General features: G+C 50.8%; 2 protein-coding genes across 6 annotated transcripts; one reads left to right on the forward strand and one right to left on the reverse strand.

The window, feature by feature from the left end:
* Window positions 1-562: 562 nt before the first annotated feature.
* Window positions 563-6,310, reverse strand: CNPPD1 (cyclin Pas1/PHO80 domain containing 1). Of its 4 annotated transcripts, none has more exons than XM_045777552.2 (9): window positions 6,187-6,310; window positions 4,792-4,879; window positions 4,237-4,345; window positions 3,622-3,703; window positions 3,337-3,457; window positions 3,123-3,251; window positions 2,464-2,525; window positions 1,985-2,102; window positions 563-1,774 (listed from the first exon to the last, which is right to left on the reverse strand). In XM_045777552.2, exons 2-9 carry the CDS (start codon window positions 4,858-4,860, stop codon window positions 1,229-1,231), a joined length of 1,236 nt encoding a protein of 411 aa, XP_045633508.2. In that variant the 5' UTR covers window positions 4,861-4,879; window positions 6,187-6,310; the 3' UTR covers window positions 563-1,228. The 4 variants fall into 4 exon arrangements, with proteins under 4 accessions (XP_045633508.2, XP_045633507.2, XP_045633506.2 ...); XM_045777551.2 differs by having other exon boundaries at window positions 6,183-6,301; XM_045777550.2 differs by lacking the exon at window positions 6,187-6,310 and adding an exon at window positions 5,772-6,167.
* Window positions 6,311-6,328: 18 nt separating this feature from the next.
* On the forward strand, window positions 6,329-12,408 carry RETREG2 (reticulophagy regulator family member 2). 2 transcript variants are annotated; one of them, XM_045777546.2, is made up of 9 exons: window positions 6,329-6,731; window positions 7,015-7,121; window positions 8,136-8,166; window positions 8,505-8,640; window positions 9,053-9,137; window positions 9,450-9,593; window positions 9,749-9,843; window positions 10,004-10,139; window positions 10,405-12,408. In XM_045777546.2, exons 1-9 carry the CDS (start codon window positions 6,457-6,459, stop codon window positions 11,031-11,033), a joined length of 1,638 nt encoding a protein of 545 aa, XP_045633502.1. In that variant the 5' UTR covers window positions 6,329-6,456; the 3' UTR covers window positions 11,034-12,408. The 2 variants fall into 2 exon arrangements, with proteins under 2 accessions (XP_045633502.1, XP_045633503.1); XM_045777547.2 differs by lacking the exons at window positions 6,329-6,731; window positions 7,015-7,121 and having other exon boundaries at window positions 8,150-8,166; window positions 8,593-8,640.
* Window positions 12,409-19,004: the final 6,596 nt, after the last annotated feature.

Raw genomic sequence — 19,004 nt, forward strand, 5'->3', positions numbered from 1 at the left:
AGAGAGGTGTCCTTGGAGCTTGCCCAGGACACTTGCCTTGACCTCTCAGGATCCACAAGGATAGGCCCCCCCAGAACTTGTGACAGACAGGCATGATAGAGTCACCGTCTGTGCCCCACAGCACCCAAGTCAAGCAGCACTAGGGACCCCAGGGTGCTGGGAGAAGGGATGAGGGTAAGTTTGAAATGGGAGTCTATAACCATCCAACAGGGAAGTTCTTTATTTTTTTTAAGGTTTATTTTAGAAAGAGCGCACATATATGCTTGAGCAGGGGAGGGCAGAGGGACAGCGCGAGAATCTCAAGCAGATTCCCCACTTAGCATGGAGCCCGACGCAGGACTCAATCTCATGAGCCTGAGATCATGACCTGAGTCTAAACCAAGAGTCGAATGCCCAACCCACTGAGCCACCCAGGTGCCCCTCAAACAACAGGGAAGTTCTAAAATGGGGCTCCGGGAGAATGAGTTGCAAGGTGACGGACTCAGGTAGTAGAAAGGCTTAGAATCCAGATATTGGGGGGGGGGGGATTCTTCCAGGGCCACCAAAGAAAGAATGCAGGCCATGCAACTGAAACTGTTTATTGAAACCTCAGTTCTACAAAAGCGTGAAAAACCCAGATACAAAGCGGTGGCCAGAGCGGCCTGTGAAGAGAACACCCAGGAGAAGAACTGGAAGAGAAGGAAGCCCAGGGCAAGGTATTAAGAAGAGATTGGAAGACAAAAGGTCAAGGCTGAAGGTCCCAGCAGTCCCTGGCTCCTTTAGGATGCGTGTGGTGAGGGTTTCCCACCTTCCCTCGGCAGATCGCACCTTGGCCCTATCCGTCCCTGGCTCTCCTGCTTCAGGAACATCATACAGGCCCCCAGTCAATGTCCCCTCCCTCCCTCACCCCACTTTCCCCCTTCCATCCTAGGGACCTCAAAAGCAAAAGTCTAGAACCCAGGGAGGTAGAGAGACGGGGCTTCTCCTCTGGCTGGCTGTCACACGGCCCTGGTCACCAAGCTGAAGCTTCCCCTGGTACCATCACTGCCATGGCCAAGCAGCCAGCCACTGAGGTCTAGGAGAGTGAGTGCCCTTCAGTCTTCTGCCCCACAACCCCTTAAGCTCCATCACCTAGGAGGACTGGGACCAGCCAAGGACCCATAGAGGTAGAGAGGATCTAAATCAAGCTTTGCCCCTCCAGGTTCTCAGGGACTCCCAGATCCTCTTAATGGATTCCTTGGAGGCCTGCCTAGCCTGGGAAAATGAAAGACTTGAGACGGGCTAGCTCCATGACACTGAAAAGGGAACATTGCTGGGGCTGGGGTAGCAGGGGGGGCATTGGGCTCCAGGGCCAGGGTGGAGCCAGGCCATGGGAGTGGAATCCAGGTTTGGGGGGCCCAGTGAGGACTGTATGGTTGGAGTGGTGGCAGGCGTGACAGCTTGGGGAGTCTCTCCGGAGCTTGTGGCAAAGAGGACAGTTCTGGAGAAGAGTGGGAGGGGCAGGAGGGTCTGGGGGAGGCAATGGTGGAGGAGTCAGTGAGGCCAGGAGACTGCCCCAGAGTGAACGCAGCCCTGTGTCACCTTCTAGGCCACTAGAGACATTAACAGGACATGGCAGGCACTGTGGCATGGAAGAAAGTATGCAGGGTTCCAAGAGGCACCTGGAGGCCAGTCCGAGGTCTGGGGGGCCTGGTGAGGGGCTGCAGGACAGCCCTAAGGACTGGTGAATTATGGCCACTGAGGCCACCGCCAGGGCCACACTGCTCACATATGCCATAGCTAACAGGCAGGACAGCTGCGGGAGAGAAGGGAAGAAGAGTCAGTGTCCAAACACCCTTCCCCCAAAACCTGCTTCTGTCTTTAATACACCCACCCCGTCTGTTCAAGTCAGAGCTCTCTATCACCATCTACTCTCATACCCCATCTCCTGAGGTCGTCAGCATTTGCTCAGCCTGCTCCACACACCAGCCCACTCCCGGCCCCTCTCCTTCGCAACCCTCCTCACCTTTGCCAGGCGCTGGCAGAGGGAGCCCAGGGCCAACTGCCAGGCCGGCTGCTCCAGCAGCACACACAGGTCTGTGTAGGTGTACCAGCCCCGCCGCCGTCCCTGCTGCTCAGCCACACTGTTGGCAGGGGAGAAAGACAGAGGGCCTCTATGACTCTCCTGCGGCTGGCCCAGTGGCAGCCTCACTCCCCTGGGGACCCACCAGGACACACCGGGTAACTTGTTACACAGCAAATCCCCAGGCTAGCTGTTGACCCATGAGCTGAGGATGAGCCCGAGATCTGTATTTTAAATAAGCCCCTCCCACCCTCCAGGGTGATCACCAAGAGGACGGACAAGCTTAGGAACCAGTACCTCGGACAGTTCCCTTTCCTGCTCTCCTCCCTCCCCCCAGTTACACAGACCCTCCTCTCTACTTCTTAGGATTTAGATCTAATCCCCCAAATCCCTTTACCCCTCTCCCCAACTCTAGAACCTACCTGCTCTCCAGCCAGCTCAGCACCTCAAAGATCTCCCGAGGGTCAGTGTAGAGACGCCAATCCTACGGGCGGGAAGACAAGGGCACAGAGCAGGCTCAGATACGAGCCATAATCACTTAACAACCAGGACCATGGCACCACCTACAAGCCCGGCTCCGGCAGACGCTGACTTGGCACCTCCGACGTGCCACATACCGTCCCAAGAGCTTTTACACATTAACTCACTTGACACCACATTATCTGGTTTCATAGTACACCCTCCGTTAAGGGCAAAGAGAGAAAATAATCCTAAGAATGGTCCACGCACATACGGAGCTCAGAGTCATAAGGCAGAGAAAGTCGGGATGCAAATAATCAGAACCCCGTGAGATAAGCACTGACTCAGAGTGTAATGTGTAGGGCCTGAAGGAATTGGGGGGGTGGGGGGTGGGAGACGGCAGCGGCTGCTCGATCTCTGGCCTCACCATGCCAGGAACCTCCAAAGGCTATGGTTGGTCCAGGAGGGCTGAGAAGGGAAGCCACTAATAAGGAAAGATACAAGGGGAAGAGGCAAAAAGAGAAACAAAGAAACTACAGAACGCTGGTAGAGAAGAGCAAAGGAGGAAAGGAACATAACGAGGGCTCAGAGAACCTCAGTGAGAGATGGAACAGCTACCCACCATGGCACTCAGGAAGCCCCGCTCCAGGGCGTTGAGAGTGGGCACGGCCACGCCCCCTGCAGCTCCCCATTCATCGTTGAAGACTTCCTCCTCCTCCCCTTCATCGTAGAGGTACTTACTGGCCACCATCTGCGGAGGAGCCAGGAGTGGTGTCGGAACAGCTGGCACCCAGCTCCTGGCTCACCAGGGAGATGAAGGGGAGGGGGCGTCCTACCATGGAGATCAGGAACAAGTCAGAGGATGACACGTGCTGTAGGTAGTCTGGGTTTCGATGCCGGAGCCGCTCGATGTACACCAGAGCAAGCATCATAGCACACGGGGAGATGCATGCCTCCCTGCGGGATGGAAAGCATCACTAATTAACCCCAAGGGTCTTTCCGCTCTTACTACTCTTTTGATGCTCATCCCTGTGTCCTTACATCTTCTCTTTAGAGATAACCATCGCCCTTTCTCTAGGGCCCAAACACACTCATCCTGTCCCCCTCAATTCCAGGCTCACCGGGACACGTGAGCTACGTATTTCTTCTGGAGTCGGCGAATAGGGCTGGGGGCTGCCTTCTGGAGCAGTTCCACGGCAATGTCTGCAGGAGGCAAAAGGAAAGCAGAGTAGGCAAACAACTCCTCCCTCACCATCCCGCCCCCACGCACACCTAGTTCCCACTGCTATCAGCAGAAAACCAGATCTGTATTATCTGAGGCCTTAGGGACAGGACCACAGTAACAAAACAGATCAAATTCTCCCATGTTGAGACAAAAAGCCCATTCCACATTTGAATTTCAGCTCCTTCCAGCAGGGAAGGCTTATTTCCGAGTCACCTGAAATTACCTAGATTCATCTTTCGCCCCGCTCATCTGAGAAATAAACACACCTTGTGAATTTGGGATACGTATACATGTCTCATACACAAATCAAGAGTGATACAAATTCATAACACAGCAATGTTTTCTACTCATCTGGACTGGAAAATGTAAAATGGAAACCAGGTCCTTATACCAGGTACCAATAAGTTAGCTATGACCAGACAGTGTAGCTCGTGGTGTACATACCTCATTTTGGTGACTGCTAACAACCCCATCTTCACGCTTCCCACTTGTCCAATCACACAACACTAACCTGCCACGGGGCTGGAGAGTTCCTCCAAGCTGCAGTCAGCTTCCCAGTCCCAGCCATAGTAGAGTCTCCTTCGGATCCGAGCACTCAGTTTCTGGTGTCCGGGGAGGAACTGAAACCGCAGGTGGTGGAGGGTGAAGGGCAGGGAAGGCAACGGTGGACATCCTGGCTCCAGGGTGGAAGTGCGGTGCGGGGCACCAGGCTCACCTCACTGCTAGTGGGGCCCATGCCCCATCCCGCCCCGTTCATCCCGCCAATGGCAGCCTATCTACGGTGGGGGTGGAGGAGCCGGAATCCTCCGCCACTAACTGCTCCCCAGGGGAGTTCCTCCGAGAAGGTCCCGGGTTGGCTAACCCTACCTCCATTCCTCTGTCGCGCGGCTCTCCCTCAGGGCCCAAGGAGCCAGGGCCTCGAGTAAGCAAGGCTCGAGCGGCTGCCGCCTGGCTTCCGCACAGAGCCGTCAGGCGAACCGGCGGCCAGGCTCGGGTCCCCAAGGGAGCGCCCGGGGTCCCGGCTCAAGCACCGGGAAGCCGCGGAAGGGGCGGGCCGCGCTCTCACCGTGAAGTCCTGGAAGCCGGTGAGGGAGAAGGTGCCTTCTTCGTCCAGGAGGAGCCCGGCCAGGTCCATCACGCCGCCACTCGCCGCCCTGCGAACGTGGAAGGGAACGCGCGGTAAGGGAGCCGCGGAGCCCTCGCCTGCCCGCCGTCCTCCCCAGCTCAGAACGCCGCCTTGGCCAGCGCAGCCCCCTGTCCTCGCGCCGGTGGCGACAGGCGGGGCCGGGCTGGCGGGCGCCTCTTCCTGTTCCGCCCCGGGCGGGGCTCCGGGCTCCGAGATCCGGGCTCCGGGGGCGGGCAGAGGGGGCCCGGGGAGCTCACCTCACCTAGTGGAGAGAAGACCCGGCTGCCAGGCGCAGGCAGCCAGTCTGCCCCGTCGCGCGTCCGCCCCGCGTTTATTAGCCGCGGGGGTGTCGCCAGCGAGTCAGCGCCCGGCACTTCCTGCCACCCGCTGGGCCCAGCCGCCAGCCCCGACCAACACGGAGGAGCCGGGCTCGCCTTCCTCCTGGTTGCCCCGAGCCCGGGCGAGTCCCAGACCTAAGCCCCAGCGTGCCCTCGTCTGGGTAATGGGGACAATTCCCAGAGGACCACGCCATACTGAGGATGCACGAGCCCGGCAGACCTTTTCGTACCAATGTAGATGATAAATGGCAGTAAAACCAAGATGCAGGACAACGAGTGGCTGCCAATGTTTTGAAAAGATACGCGCACAGAACAACGTACATACACAAAACATGGGAAAGAATACAGAAAAAACTTAACAGTGGGTGCACTGTGGTCAAGGTGGCTGGGAACTTTTTGCTGCATACCTTCCGTTCAGTAGTTTGAATTCTAAACCCAATTACGTATTTTGTGCGTTTACTGCAGAAATTAAATGATCACAAAGGGCCATGAAGAGCCTGGTACGTTGTAAGCCTCCATAAATGGTATTAATATGCCCCCCCCAAATAAACAACATCTAAACGGTTCTATTTTTAAACTCACCCCGCAACCCCTATCTCCTGTTTGAGCAAGGGATTGGAAAGAGTTCCGATACGTGCTGGCAGTAAAGTTTACGGAAGGGGATGAGAAGGAAACAACTTTTCTAACTAGGTGAAGCTGTTTTTGAGTCGGTCGAGTCACGCGCTGGTGTTTGTTTATTCGCTGAGAGGAGGAAACTGGGAGGACCAGTAAGTCATGGGCTGAGTAATGGGACGGCCGCCGCCCTTCCCGAGCAGAAGCAGATCCTACCCGGGACCCTGGGCATTTGGAAGTCCACTCCCTACCCCTTCGGTCTGCATCACACCGCGAGTACCGACTCCCTAGCTACCCTGCCTACATAGGGAGAAAAAAACGGGCTGGAGTGCGGAAACGCGGAGATACTGTGCTTCGGTCCCGCGTAGCAGAACAGCGTACCAACCGGACTGAGGATCACGACTCCAGCAGCCACAACACGAAACTGCGCAGAAGCAGGGTTGCTGGTAGCCGCCTGCGCGCAGGCGCGGGTCGTCCTACCCCGGCGGTTAGGGTGCGTCACGTGACGGGCTCGTCGTTCCGCCGTCACGTGACGGGGCTCCGCGGCCCCCGCTGCGCTCTCCGCGGCGTGCGCCCCCTTCCGCCTGACGCGCCCCCGGCGGCGGCCGCGCAGCCCTGGCTCCTCGCGGGCTCGGGCGGCGGCTGCGACGGGGCTATGGCGAGCGGCGGTGGCGGTGGTAACACCGGCGCGGGTGGGGGCCCGGGGCTGGGCCTGAGCCTGGGCCTGGGTCTCAGCCTAGGCATGGGGGAGGCCACCGGCGAGGCGGAGGAGGAGGCGGCCACAGCCGAGGCGGTGGGACGCCTGGCCACGACACTGTGGCTGCGGCTCCGCGGCTGGGAGGCGGTGCTGGCGGCAGCGCAGCGGCTGCTGGTGTGGGAGAGACCTCTGCACAGCCTGGTCACGGCGGCCGCGCTCAACGGCCTCTTCTGGTAACGGCCGCGGTGGAGGAGGGGGCGGGGCCGGGCAGCGCGGGCGAGCGGGGGCGGGAGGGGCCGGGAGCACCATTCCCGTTCCCGGGGTTGACACTTGCCCCCGGGAATGAGCCCCTTCCCCCCGGCTGTTGTGCGTCGGGGTTGCCCCATTTCTTTATCTCGGGTCTCGAGTTAGGCCTGGAGGTTCCCGTTCCCCCATCAGTGGGCGCTTTTCCGCCTTTCGCGATGGATGCAGGAGCCTCTCACCCACTCACCGCCGAGGTGCCTGTTTCTCCCTAAGGTTGCTGTCTTCGTCGTCTCTCCGGCCCTTCTTCCTACTCAGCGTCTCACTTTTGGCCTATTTTCTGCTGGATCTCTGGCAGCCTCGCTTCTTCCCTGACATTTCAGGTGAGTGTTAACTTCATTCACCAAGCCCCGTTGTGGACTTGCTTTGTGCCTGACCCCGCTGGGTGGGTTGAAAGGGGAGAGAAAATGTACAGCAGGCAGCCAGTTCCCAGGCACCACCACTTACCCAGGTAGGAAATGGAGAATTGCCCTCTTTTCAAAATCAGAGTTACGTGAGTGTAGTAGTTAAGAATGTGGACTCTACAGCCACATTGCCTGGGTTCCGTTGCTTGCTCTGCCATTTGCCATGCATGTGACCTTGTAAGAGCTATTCAATTTCTGTTGGTCTCAGTTTTCTCTTCTATGAAACAAGGATGATAAAATTGACTTAGTAAGGTGGTGAAGACCGAATTAGTTAATACATGTTATGTTTATGGTAGAATTTCACATATCGCAAGAATTGTAGGAGTATTAGGTCCTATTTTGTTGTTGTTATCTATTTATCTACTAAATTGGTGTTTTGAAGCAATTAGATGTCAGGCTGTGTGAGCTGCTTGGGATGTAAACATGAATAAAATGTGTTTGAAAAGAGTGAAGTTTGGGGGCGCCTGGGTGGCACAGTCGTTGGGCGTCTGCCTTCGGCTCAGGGCGTGATCCCGGCGTTCCAGGATCTAGTCCCACATCGGGCTCCTCCGCTGGGAGCCTGCTTCTTCCTCTCCCACTCCCCCAGCTTGTGTTCCCTCTCTCGCTGGCTGTCTATCTCTGTCAAATAAATAAATAAATAATCTTAAAAAAAAAAGAAGAGTGAAGTTTGGAGCGTTTGGCTGGCTCAGTTGGTAGTGTGTGATTCTTGATCTTGGGGTTGTAATAATAAGAACATCTTTAAAGAGAAGAAAAGAGCGAAGTTTAAAGAAGGAGACAGACATATAAATACAAACAACTGTAAGAGCGTAATTCTTCCTATAATTGGCATCTGAAGAAAGTGCTCTGGGAATGCAGAGGGGGGCAACTATTCCTGCCCCAGGGAGAGTCTCCCAGAGCCCTACCACTCAACTTGTTCCCCTCCTCTCTTTATAGCATCATCTCCAGAGGAACCACATTCTGACAGGTGAGTGCAGGCCACCTCTTGAAGACAAATACCCGAACCTTGTCTTGCTTTGGTGCCATTGTCACCACAGTGCATGGCAGCTTCTGCAGGCACAGACCCCAGAATAGCAAATGGACTGGCAACAAGTTTGGTCCTGGATTCCTTTTAGATGCCTGCTCCTTTGGGGGCAGAGGGTTGGAAACTCTGGGCTTTGCTTCCCCAAGATCAGGACACCTCCCTTTGGGAGGTGGGGTTGTCCACTTGTTTAGAATACAGATCTCATTGGCATTCTCAGAGGGATTTGAGTGCCTGGGAAGCTGGTGTCTGAGGCCTCCAGGGGTCATGTCATGTCTCCCCAGTGAGGGTGCGGGGTCAGGCGCCCGGCCGCACCTGCTGAGTGTGCCCGAGTTGTGCAGATACCTGGCTGAGAGCTGGCTCACCTTCCAGATTCATCTGCAGGAGCTGCTGCAGTACAAGAGGCAGAATCCAGCTCAGGTAAGCTCCACGTCATAAAACAGTTTCCTGCACTGTGGGGAAATAGAGGGGGGTGGGAGGCGGGGAGGAGTAACGTGAAATCCCTGGCTGGACACTGAAGGAAGAGGGCTGGGGTGCCTTTCTGAGGCAGCATTGACTGGTAGTAGCTTGGTACAGGAGTAGTCTCATTTCAGGGAGCACGTGTTTGATGTTCTTACACTGCTTTTGGTCAAGGCAGATCAATTTGAATGATAGGCGTTTGGTGATGTCTAGTGTAAACTTCTTGAATTTGTTGGTCTCGGGCATCCTCTTGACTAGACTGGATCACTGCATCTCTAGAAGGCATACCCCTCCCTCTGTCAGCTGAGCAACTATTTCTTCCCCCGGTGAATGGGGGACGTATACCTTTTAGACCCTCTGCTCTTCTCTGCAGTTCTGTGCTCGAGTTTGTTCTGGCTGTGCTGTGCTGGCGGTGCTGGGACACTATGTTCCCGGGATTATGATTTCCTACATTGTCTGTGAGTAGGGTTTAACCCCTCCCTTTCTTGAAGCCCTTTTCTTCTCTTTTACTGGACTGAATCAAAGGGACTGACTGTAAGGGAGGACGGTGCTCTCTCTCTGTTTGGTTATCCATTTACAGAGGACTCCAGGGGGTGCTGGCGTATTAGTAATAGTGCAAGAGTCATTTGGGGAGGAGAGTAGTAAATGTGGAGGGAGGAGGTTGGTACAGACTCTTGAAAGCCTTCAGCCTTTTCTGTTTAGGGACCGGTTAAATGGGGGCCCTTAGGAACTAGGCATAGGAAGCTCTGAGTGAAGTCTCTAACCCCTAGTACTGAGTATCCTGCTGTGGCCCCTGGTGGTTTATCATGAGCTGATCCAGAGGATGTATACTCGCTTGGAACCCCTGCTCATGCAGCTGGATTACAGCATGAAGGCCGAAGCTGACGCCCTGCATCACAAACACGACAAGAAGAGTAAGGGGCTCCCCTACCCAACAGGGGTCCTGCAAAGGGGGCATTGGTTTATGGCTCATGATGTGCCCTGGAACTTACTTTCCACTTCCTTGGCCATGTTTGTCCCCCACGACTGTGTCTGCTTGGTCACTGACGTGCTGTTCTTATTTCTCTAGAGCGGCAGGGGAAGAACGCACCCCCCGGAGGTGATGAGCCGCTGGCAGAGACAGAGAGTGAAAGCGAAGCGGAACTGGCCGGCTTCTCCCCGGTGGTGAGGTCCAAAGGAGATGGGATGTGAAGTCGAAGGCTGGGGGAGCGTCTGCTTCAGGGCAGCCACCTCTCAGGGGGGTGGGAGTCAGTAGTGGGGGGTGCTTTTGAAAAATTGGTTCTCTTATTTTCTCACCTGTTGTGTTATCTGGGTTCTCCTGCAGGTGGATGTGAAGAAAACGGCATTGGCTTTGGCCATTACCGACTCAGAGCTGTCAGACGAAGAGGCTTCTATCTTGGAGAGCGGTGGTTTCTCTGTATCCCGGGCCACAACTCCACAGCTAACTGATGTCTCCGAGGGTATGAGAAGCCTTTTCCTTTGCCCTTCCAATCTTCCTGTTCCTTGTTGTGGATGTTGGCTGTGCTCTCTGGTTGTCACCCCCATAAATGGGTTTTCTGGAAATTGATCCTCTAATTCGACTTCAGGTTCCTGAAAGACCTTAACATCTAAGGTCTGGTCCAGTATTCCGTATCCTGAGTTCTCATCCTCGAACTGATTGCCTGTTGGGATGGTTCAGAACAGCAGGCCCCTCCACCCATTCCTGACTCTTTGTTTCCTGCACAGATTTGGACCAGCAGAGCCTGCCAAGTGAGCCAGAGGAGGCCCTGAGCCGGGAGCTGGGGGAGGGAGAGGAGACCGAGCCGGCCCCTCCTGAAGACCTGCTGGGGCCCCCTCAGGCCCTCCCGAGGCAAGACCTGGACTCGGAAGAGGAGGAGGAAGATGTGGAAGCCAAGGAAACCTTGCTTCGGCTCTCGTCCCCCCTTCACTTTGTGAACACGCACTTCAATGGGGCGGGCTCTCCCACAGATGGAGTGAAGCTCTCCCCTGGAGGACCAGTGGAGACACTGAGCCCGGAGGCAGTGAGTGGTGGTGACCTCACCACTCCACCGAGCACCCTGTCACCCCTACTTTGCCTTGCTGAAAGTGACCCGGTCCCCTCCCCCTCAGTGCTCCCACCTCTTCCCCAGGACTTGCCCCAGCCCCTGCCTGCCCCTGAGGAAGAAGAGGCGCTCACCACTGAGGACTTCGAATTGCTGGATCAGGGGGAGCTGGAACAGCTGAATGCTGAGCTGGGGCTGGGGCCAGAGACCTCCTCAGAGCCCCCTGATGCTCCACCCCATCCATCCCTAGGGCCTGACACCCTGTCTCTGGTACAGTCAGACCAAGAGGCTCAGGCTGTGGCAGAGCCATGAGCCATGGGGGAAGGAGTTGCAGGCACAGTAGGGTTTCCTGGCTAGGGGCGTCACTGTTTCCTCTCCCCTGCTCTGGGAAGAGGTCATGCGTGGGGGAGCTGGCTGTCAGATGGTAGCCAGTCCACCCTCCGTCTGCCTGCCTGCCTGCCTGCCTGCTGTCCCAGGCCTGGTACAGTGCCCGTGCCTGGGATTGGTTTTAAGTTTGTAAATAATTTTACACTTGGGTTAGTGGATGTGAACAGGGCTAGGGAAGTCCTCCCACAGCCTGCACTTGCCTCCCTGCCTCATCTCTCTTCTCATTCCACTATGCCTCAAGCCCTGGTGGTCTGGCCCTTTCTTTTTTCCTCCTATCCTCAGGGACCTGTGCTGCTCTGTCCTTGTGTCCCACTGGTGGTTTAGTTTGGGCACTTTATCATTCTTCTCTCTTGTCCCATGTTTCCCTCTGCTTTATTTCCTGGCTGTGTCCTGTCCTAAGCAGCTCAATCCCCATTCTTCGCCAGCTCCTTCCCAGCAGGCCGTGGCTAAGCTTTCGGGAGGCTCCTGTCTGGGTGGTACAGACTAAACCTGGGGTGGCGGGTCAGGCCAGTGGTGATGCGCTTAGGTCACTCTAGCCCACATAAGCTCCACTGCACCGTTGCCCTGGTTCAGCCCAGCCTTTCCTGATAAGGGAGGAGAGCAGGAGTCCCGCAGCACGTGTACCAGCACTGCGTGAGTGCGCAGGAGCTCTGTCCTGTTGGGATGAAGGGCTTTCTTACTATCCTAGGAAGGAATAAAGAGACTGCTGTCTGCGGGCCACGGATGGTCCTGGTGTGGTGGGACCCCCTGTTAGGGTCAGGAAGTGGACAGTAACATCTGTGCAGGTGTTGACTGGAAAAATAAAGTGTTGATTGGCTAGAACTGCTGCTGCCTGCCTCACTGCAAGCTGCCTCCCACACTGCTCTGCTCCCTCCTCACTCCTCACCCTCCTGTCCCCAGTCTCTCTTGCTCCTGGCTATTTGGTGCAAGACAAGGCCAGAAGCAAGTGTTACCCTAACAGCCCTAACTTGCCCTTGGTCATCTTTCCTGACAGTGTGGTATGTTTAGTGAGATTTAGCATGTCTGAATAAAATGTATGCAGGAGGAATGGCCTCGTCTTCCCAATCCGTAGAAATTGAGGATAATTGTTTACTGTGTTGCCTACAACTTTAATGTCTTCAGAAGTCCTTACCCATCCACGTGTTGCCAGTTAGCTCACTCAGCCGTGATTTATCTATCCTGGGAACCCAAACAAGTAGGACTTAATGCCCATGTCAAAACTGATTTGAGGCCAAGGTACACTAAAGAAATAGTATCTAACACTAATTGAAGGCATAATATGTGCTCAGCACTCTTCTGATTTTTGTTGGTGTTTTTTTTGTTTGTTTGTTTTTAAGATTCTGTTTAAGAGTGTGCGCGGGTGGGGGAGCAGAGGAAGAGGGAGGGGGAAAGAATCTCAGGCCGACTGCACTGAGTCCGGAGCTCCATCTCACGACCCTGAGATCGTGACCTGAGCCAAAACCAAGAGTTGGACGCTTAGCCAACTGAGCCACCCAGGCACCCCAGTGATTTATATCTATGAACTCTTGTTTTTTCCTTATAATCCTGAGATACATACTGTTAGTAACTCCATTTTAAGATGAGTTAACTTTCCTGAAGGCCACAGCCCTAGTAAATGATGGAATCGGGATCCAAACCTAAGCAGTTTGGCCCTAGCAATCGCACTGGAACAGGCAGCCCTTGAACATTGAAAGGGCACAAATGGAAAGATACTCAAGGACATGGGAACCATAGAGAACCCATCTAATATTTCAGTTCCGTAGAGTGGACTCGTGGCAGTCCTCACTCTCTGGGGGGAAGAACGACATTAGAGAAAGCCCTGACCTGAGCAGAGGGCCTCTTCATGAGTTCACATTCTCTACCTCCAGCTGGAGGGACCGTATTGCAATGCCACCTGACTTTGGGGGTTGACTCATATGCCATGTCTCTCCTAAGTGTGTGGGACTATTTTCCTTCCTATTTATTTCATCTTTGCCTGAGAGACCATATGTTAGAGTTGATTGAGGCCCTGTCCTCTGCCTCCTAAGGAACATGAACCTTTAATCATCTAGAGGTCTCAGAAAGGAATAGGAAAACAGGTCTCGTCAACAAACAGGAAATTCAAGAAAAATAGAACCAACTAATCAGAAAGACAATGGCTCCCATATGTCTTACCTTTAATCCATTTCCTTCTTAAACTTACAGTCTGAAGATGAAGCCAGAAGCCTTAGTTGGATCAAAATATTCCCCATAGATTGGGGGTTCCATGAGGGTCGATTCTTGACGTTCACCTTGGTCTGATGGTTGCTACATGTTTATCTACAGTTTTTTTCATTAACAGGTGTCCCGGCTGTTTTCTGCCCCATGATGAAAGGGACAAAAAGCTTTTCCTATGAGTGAAAGAAAAATGAGCAGAAATGTGAAACCTACAATTTAAGCTAAACAAAAATCACCCGTAGAGTACAGGCTGGGGCAAGAAGGGTTGGTTACATTTACACTGGAGGGAGGGGCCATGCGCTCTAGTTACCTAGACATTCCAACAGCTAATAGTGTAAGGTGCCTGGTCATAAACTGAATTTTAGGCTGCATTATTGGAAATACGGTCTCCGAAGCAAGGGAGATAATACCCATATGTAGTGTGCCGTGCACAAGTTAGAATACAGGGGGGATGACTTGCTTTGCTCATGGACAAGTTGACAAATTGCAGTGCGCCCAGGAAAGGATCGCCAGAGATGAAGGCTGTGCATGGTCCTATGCGGAACCATGGAGCGAACAGAGAAGGTTCCAAGAAGGGAGCGCTGAGTTGAGCCACATTCACTGCCTTCAGACTTTGAATGGTGATCTGTAGGACTTCAGAGGGCAGAAATGAAGTCTTCGAGAAGAATTTTACTAGTAATAGTGTTGGGCAGAATTTGTTTTTCTGGTCAAGGGATATTGCTGAACAGAGTACATGTAAATGATCTTTCACATAAAATGATCAAGGATTAACAGGTCAAGAATTGTTCATTTCATTGTGGAAGGACAATATATCACCATATGGCTTTGCTTTCAATGGCTGACTTACGTTTCCTTGGACTTCCTCCACCTGGCCCCTTAAAGTTGGTGGTCACTGAGTGTCACTGGCTCATTTTCCTTCTCACTACCTGGGCAATTTCACATGTCCTCCCATTCAGTTTCCACTCCCATGCTGATGACTTCTACATCTTAGCTCAACTCCTTGCCCAGAACTTCCAACTAGACATCTTCACTTGAACATCCCATGGGTACTTTCTGCTCAGCATACAGAAAACTGTTTCCTCTCTGCCCCCTACCTCCCCTAAACAGGCCTCTTCTGTGCTTTCCATCTTGCTTGCTGGCACCGCTGACAGTGAAGGCCTACTTCCCCCCTCATCCCACACCCAATCACCAGTTGCTGCTAATTGGATGTCCTAATTATTTCTTGATTCTGTCACGTGTATCACAGCCCTGAGTCACACCCTCCTCATCGCTTACCTGACGCACTATGACAATTTCCCTGTCCACACTCTTGTCCCCCACAGAAGTCATGCCCCCAAAGGTGGCTAGATTATTTTAAAATACAAATCTTATCACCTTTCTGCTATTAAATATTGATCAAAGTCTCTCCTTCTACAAACTTTCATTCAACCTCCATGATATGTTTAAAAAACCTCTGAGATCTGCCCCTTCCCTATCTTGCTTTTTTTTCTTTTCTTCTCTTGGTGGTATTGGTGGTAAAACAAGAAGGGAATTTATGTTGGGACACCTGGGTGGCTCAGTCAGTTAAGCATCTGCCTTTGGCTCAGGTCATGATCCCAGGGTCCTGGGATCGAGCCCCACATCGAGCTCCCTGCTCAGCGAGGAGCCTGCTTCTCCCTCTGCCTGCTGCTTCCCCTGCTTGTGCTCTCTCTCTATGACAAATAAATAAATAAATAAAATCTTTGAAAAGGGGGGGGATTTATTTCAGTGAGGCCAACACTGGGTATGCTCTATCTTGCTTTTTACACTACAGTATCAAACCCCAAACAGCTGCTCCTTCCCTCTGTTCAGCTACGCTGCCCTTCCCTACCCCTGCTCTACACACAAACACACACCCTATCCCTCTGTTTGGCAAACACTCCACTTGTCTCTTAACATGCAGTTTAGGCCACACTCCATCTACAAGGACTCCCTTGATATCCCAGGTCACCTGCCCCCCATATCAGACCTACTCTCCTAGTGTTCCCTGAGTGTACTTCTATTTTTCCACGCATCACATAGAATCTTCATTCTCTCTATGTAAGTGTGGTATAGGGGATATATAGGTGTATGTGCATATGATAACTTCCACTATAATGCTTATTCTTGAAGGCAGGGACTATGTTTTAGGCATCTGAATATTCCCAGAGCCTAGCACAGGGCCTGGCACATAGTAGATGCTCAGTAGACATATGTTGAAATAAACTAAACCAGTGTTTGAACTTTGGAAGCAGCCAACTTAAATAGATTGTGGTGATTCGTACATACCTCTTGCCAGTAGATATCTCACCTTTGTCTGTTACTGTTTTAGAGTCGATAGTAGCTAAGTTAAAGTAAGCTGCACATAGATTTGTGAGCTCTTTGTCCCCGGACTAGGCCAAAGGCAATGAAAATGATCAAGGTTTGGAGGTTCATAGCTGGTCTTGGAGCTAAAGGCTTTTCTGAGTTTAAAGGAAGATTGCCCAACCGGCTTGATCTTCCGTGATCTTCCATTACTATAAAGGACACTATTGGGACAACTGGTAAAATTTGCATGTGGATTGTCTATAAGATAAAAGACTGCATCAAGATCAAAGTTCTTGAAATTCTCTTTGTTTATATAAGAAAATATCCTTATTTTTAGGTTAGACATTCTAAAGATTTTAGAGGTGGAAGGTTATGTTCTCTGCAAATTATATCAAATGATTTAGCAATGTAAATGAGTATGTGAATGTATGGTGTGCATGCGTGTGGAGAGAGAGAGGGAGAGAGACAGAGAATGATAAATGTGGCAGAATGTCAGGAAGGAATACATATGATAAATATAACAGATAAAAGTTTGCCATTCAATGGATAAATGTTGTATATTCAGACAATAGAATGCACAAACTATAATTAAGCACAAAAATGTGTGTGGGTCTCATAAATAAAACATTGAGTAAAAGAAACTAGGCACAAAAAGTATATGATATATGGGGCACGTGGGTGGCACAATTGGTTGAATGTCCAACCCTTGGTTTTGACTCAGGTGCTGATCTCAGGGTCGTGGGATTGAGCCCCGTGTTGGGATCCACACTCAGCAAGGAGTCTGCTCAAGATTCTCTCTTCCTCTCCCTCTGCCCTTCCCACTCGTGCTCTTTCTCTCTCATATATATACATACACACACACACACACACACACACACACACACACACATATATATATATGATGCATGATTACATTTATATAAAGTACATTTATATTGTTAGAAGTCAAGATAGTGGGGGTGCCTGGGTGGCTCAGTCATTAAGCATCTGTCTTCGGCTCAGGGCGTGATCCCAGTGTTCTGGGATCAAGCCCTGCATTGGGCTCCTCCTCTGGGAGCCTGATTCTTCCTCTCCCACTCTCCCTGCTTGTGTTCCCTCTCTCGCTGGCTGTCTCTATCTCTGTCAAATAATAAATAAAATCTTAAAAAAAAAAAGTCAAGATAGTGGCTATCCTTGGGGGTGGGAGAACAGCAATTGGAGAGGTCTTCTTGAAGGTGGTAATATCAGGGTGATGGTTACATGGGAGTGTTGAATTTGTGAAAATTCAATCACCTATATACATTTCTGTATGTATGTCATAGATCGATAAAAAGTGTCAATACCGAGTGTATTGATTATCTATTTCTGCATAACAAAGTGCTCCAAAACTTAGCAGCCTAAAACAACCTTATCTGACACTATTTCTGAGGATCAGGATCTGGGAGTATCTTAGCTAGGTGGTTCTGGTTCAAAGTCTCCCACTAGGTTGCAATGAAGATGTCAGCTAGGGCTGGCTGCAGTCATCTGACAGCTTGACTGGGGCTAGGGGATCTACTTCCCATACATGGCTGTTGGCTAGAAACCTCATTTACTCACTTGTTGGTGGCAAGAGGCCTCAGTTCCTTATCACACTAACCTCTTCCTATGGCCCCTTGAGTGTCATCACAAGACAGCTACCTTCCCTAGAGCAAGCGATCCAAGAGAGAGCAAGAAGGAAGCCACCATGCTTTTTTGTATGACCTAGTGTCAAAAGTCACACTCCATCACCTCCACCATGTTCGGTTCGTTAGAAGCAAGTCACTGAGTCCGGCTCCCACTTGTGAGTGGAGAAGTAGCAAAGAATTTGTGGATGTGTTTTAAAACCACCATGCCAAACTTATCTGGAATTTATATTAAAAGATTTGGACTGACAATCTACACATTGAAAAAAATAAAGTATTAATGCATGGGAAATGGACAATTTAGTAATAACTAATTATATACATTTGCTAAGTGATATAGTATACGCGGCAGTCATGGATCTAAGTGCTTTACCTGCATCCTTCTATGTGATCTTCATTGCCGCGTTTTGATGTAGGACTCCATGCCCCCCCCATTCTACAGATGATGAAATTAAGGCTGAGTGAGGTATTGGGCTCACCCGATTGGGCTTGCTGAGCAGGGAGCTCCATGTGGGGCTCGATCCCAGGACCCTGAGATCATGACCTGAGCTGAAGGCAGACGCTTAACTGACTGAGCCTCCCAGGCGCCCCAAGAACACACAGAGTTTTGTTTGTTTAGAAAGCATTGCTGCACTCCACAGACTTCGGGAGGAGAGACGATGTCAATGGACCAAACAAGCTTCTCTTACAAGAATAGTTTCATTAGTTCAGAGACACTTTAAACAAGTAGAGTTAGGAACAGGATAATATTAAAATTGATATCGATTCTCTGCATCAGAATCTCAATCTATATTCAATTAAATTAAAGAAGATGGATACAAATCGGAAACTTGGCATTTGAAACAAAAACTAGAGCTTGCCAGAAATCAAAAGAAAAACATCACACCTGCCTCAAGAAACAAAAATACTGGCTCAAAAATACTTGCTTGTTACACTTGTCGTGAGCACAGCATAACGTGTAGCCTTGTCAGATCTTGATGTTGTATACCTGCAACTAATGTAACATTGTGTGTCAACTGTACTTTTAAAAAGTTGTCAAACAAGAGATGAAATTGTTTGAATAAGGAAGAGTCCGAGAACTGTATTTGAAGTTAGATTTACAACTTCATCTCCTCACATTCTCTTGAGTAGAATCGTACCAGAAAGAGCTTTTTCAGGAACTAGGACAATTTGCACAAAAAATACACTAAAACTTAACCAGTGACACCTTGATATATTTTCTTTAAGAGATCACTATTTTTAAAAAGATCAAATAATTTTATTTGCAATGACTTATGATTACATTTTAATTTGGGCTGGTGTTTAGTGTTTACTTTAAAATAAATTTTATTAATTTTATATTATATATTATATATAATTATTTATATTTTTATACATAAATATTTATATTTATATTATATATAATATATAATTAATATATATTAAATTTATATATATATAAAATAATAACGTATATTTAATATTCGTGCTTTTTAAACCTACATTTTTACATTTAGTTGTGTGTATATGTGTATGTCTTTCAAAGGTATTCAGAAACTACTTTTTAAAATGCTGAGCATTTTGCTGTAAAAAGAAATGGTTGTTTTATGTAAAGTAAGTACTGAAGGGGTACACCGGTGGCTCAGTCGGTTAAGCTTCTGCTTTCGGTTCAGGTCATGATCTCAGGGTTCTGGGATCGAGCCCCCTGGGATCAAGCCCCACATCGGGCTCCCTGCTCAGTGGGGAGTCCACTTCTCCCTCTCCCTCTGCCTGCTGC

Source organism: Ursus americanus, chromosome 1 (genome assembly GCF_024610735.1).
Source record: "Ursus americanus isolate L20-20 chromosome 1, mUrsAme1.1.p, whole genome shotgun sequence".
Taxonomy (NCBI): domain Eukaryota; kingdom Metazoa; phylum Chordata; class Mammalia; order Carnivora; family Ursidae; genus Ursus; species Ursus americanus.